General features: G+C 50.5%; 2 protein-coding genes across 3 annotated transcripts in view; both read left to right on the forward strand.

The window, feature by feature from the left end:
- Positions 1–485: 485 nt before the first annotated feature.
- Positions 486–1,023, forward strand: ABB37_02160 (hypothetical protein; the record flags this gene model as incomplete). 2 transcript variants are annotated; one of them, XM_015798989.1, is made up of 1 exon in its annotated part: positions 486–1,023. In XM_015798989.1, the coding sequence occupies exon 1, from the start codon at positions 547–549 to the stop codon at positions 1,021–1,023; it is 477 nt and encodes a 158-aa protein (XP_015662467.1). In that variant the 5' UTR covers positions 486–546. The 2 variants fall into 2 exon arrangements, with proteins under 2 accessions (XP_015662467.1, XP_015662468.1); XM_015798990.1 differs by having other exon boundaries at positions 489–1,023.
- Positions 1,024–1,319: 296 nt separating this feature from the next.
- ABB37_02161 (hypothetical protein) overlaps positions 1,320–2,390 on the forward strand; it is a gene marked incomplete at its 3' end in the record, with an annotated part of 13,225 nt that continues 12,154 nt past the window's right edge. Inside the window, exon 1 of the mRNA XM_015798991.1 lies at positions 1,320–2,390. This exon is cut by the window's right edge and continues 12,154 nt beyond it.

Consider the following 2,390-nt stretch of genomic DNA (forward strand, 5'->3'; position numbering starts at 1 on the left):
CTGTGGAGAAGAGTCTGGTGTTTGACGCGAGTTATCCTCTCTCTCTCTCTCTCTCTCTCTATCTACATCTATATATATGCGCTGCCTCATGGCTTCGTCAGTGTGGGTTATTCATCACATTTTTGTAAGACTCCAAGTGGGAAAGTGAAAGAAAAGCGTCTAATTTGCAAAGCGGCTCACCACGTAGCCAAAATGAACACGTTCTTCCTCGCTGCCGTCACTGTCGTTCATCCGCTTAAAAGGAAACCAAAGCACTAAAGGAAGTGCTGCAGGAGCTTTCTCTCCGGCTTTCAGCTGTCGCTTGCGGGGTTCTAAAGAAGAAAAAAAACTCTCTTTGTCCCGCTCCCCCCTGCGTTAACATCAACCCTTCCCCCCACTCCCAATTTCTTTTTGTTTTGTGTGCTGCTTTACGGTTCTGAACAACTCCGTTGCCAACCCGCAAACATCATCATCAACAACAAACACGTATTACTGCTGTGCCAAACAGGAGTATCTTCCTTGTCCACCGCAGCCCACACACCGACACACAACTAAACAGAGCCCCAAATGCCATCGTGGGTCTGCCCCGAGTGCGAGTACGAAAACGAAGAGGAGGACACGGCGTGTGCCGCGTGTGAGGCGGAGCGCCCGGTCGGCGCCGCTTCTGCGGCAGCGGACGACGACGACGACGACGCGTACAGGCGCATTCGCGTCGGGGTCGTGATGGAGTGCGAGGAGGCGCCCAACACGAAGCTGAAGCGGCTGAAGGTGGACGTCGGCGAGGGGGAACCTATTCCGGTGGTAACCGCTGCCACCAACGTGAAGCCGGGCGACCACGTCGTGGTGGCCTGCGTGGGGGCAGAGGTGAAGGGCGAGACGGTGGCCAAGACGACAGTGAGGAGCTTCCCCTCGCAGGGTATGCTGTGTGATGCGGGGATGCTGGGGTGGGTGGGCGGTGGTGCGGGGGCGGCGGTGGTTCTGCCCGCGTCTTTTGCGCCTGGCACGCGTCCACCAACCAGCCGCCCTCGCGGTGATGCGGCATAGTTCATGGGCAATCGTGATTAATTACAAAGAAGACATCGAATCAACAACAACAGAAGATGCAACTACAGCTCAATAGTTCGATGACTATCGGATAAGCTGCTCGCTGTCTAATTCAGTGTGGCGATGTTGACATCGCACCCCCTATATGGTCAGCCTTTCACGTTCATGCTCTACAGTGTCAGTACTCCCAAAAAAAAAACCCCCCATTCATCGGCACAACTTTACTCCGCCTCCTTTCTCTTCTGCTTTCTTCCCCCCTTCTCCCCCCAATCTACCTTATCTCCCACGCCCTGTGAAGTACGTTAGAGTTATTGGTGTTGACTCTTTTTATTATTAATTTGTATCGTTTCAAGCGAGTTGAGCTGTTCGTGTTGAGAATAAAATAGCGCCGTGTACGTTTACGTCTTGGACTAGACCGCGCCACGTCTTCTCACAACTGCGGATCTTCTTTGTCCTCTTCACATCTTTTTTTGCGGCGGTTCTTCCTTTCATTACCATACTGCTGTCTTTCTCCCCCCCCCCCTCCCCTCCTCTTTCCCTCTGCTTTGCGAGGTGCTGTTGCGGCCTTACAGCGAAAGGCGCGCCACACTACGCAGCTTCCCTGACGTGCAAGCCTTTCTCTCCCCTTCGCCGATTTGCAAGTTTTCTCTCCTCGACAACGCTCCTTGCTCATCAGCATTGTCGCGCGCGTGCGCTTCACGGACTTCGTACGAGGAAACCAAGCGAGGTGTCTTCTTTTTTTTTTAAGGTTGATCAAGTTGTTCTGCAGGGAGAAAAAAAGGAAAGGAAAAGAGAAAAGTGAAAACAGCTGAGTCCACGTCGCAGACGATACCCAAACGACGGTGCAGGCTTCGGTGGCTGAGTTCTTAGGTCTTTTCTTCTTACCATTGTAATCTTTTTGGTTTTCTTGCACCTCTGTTTTCATTTGTGTTTCTCGATATTCGCGCTGAACACGCGGCGGTATTATTATTTTTCGAGTTCTATGAGAAGTGTTTCATTCGTAGAACTGTCTGTAGAGTTGTGCCATTTGTGCGAGTTTCATTACCGCAGTTTTACCTTCGCCGTCGTGTTTTCTCTGTTGGTTCTATCTTCCTCTCACTTTCATTTGGCGCTTCACACGAAGAAACCTCCTTCCTCCCAGCGCGGCAGATACCAGTGCCCACCGCTTTTATGTCATATTTCTTTTTTTTCTGATGTAAGGATCGCCCGTCAGCACAGCGCTGAACCGTGCAGATATTTATTTATATATATATATATATATACGCACATACCAAAAAGTTTTTTTTTCTCTCTTTCCTTTTAGTATCGTCTCTCAAAGCGCGCCGTAGCTCCTCTTTCTGTTCTCCGAGCAATATACATATATATAT

This window comes from Leptomonas pyrrhocoris (assembly GCF_001293395.1).
Source record: "Leptomonas pyrrhocoris isolate H10 chromosome Unknown, whole genome shotgun sequence".
NCBI lineage: Eukaryota > Euglenozoa > Kinetoplastea > Trypanosomatida > Trypanosomatidae > Leptomonas > Leptomonas pyrrhocoris.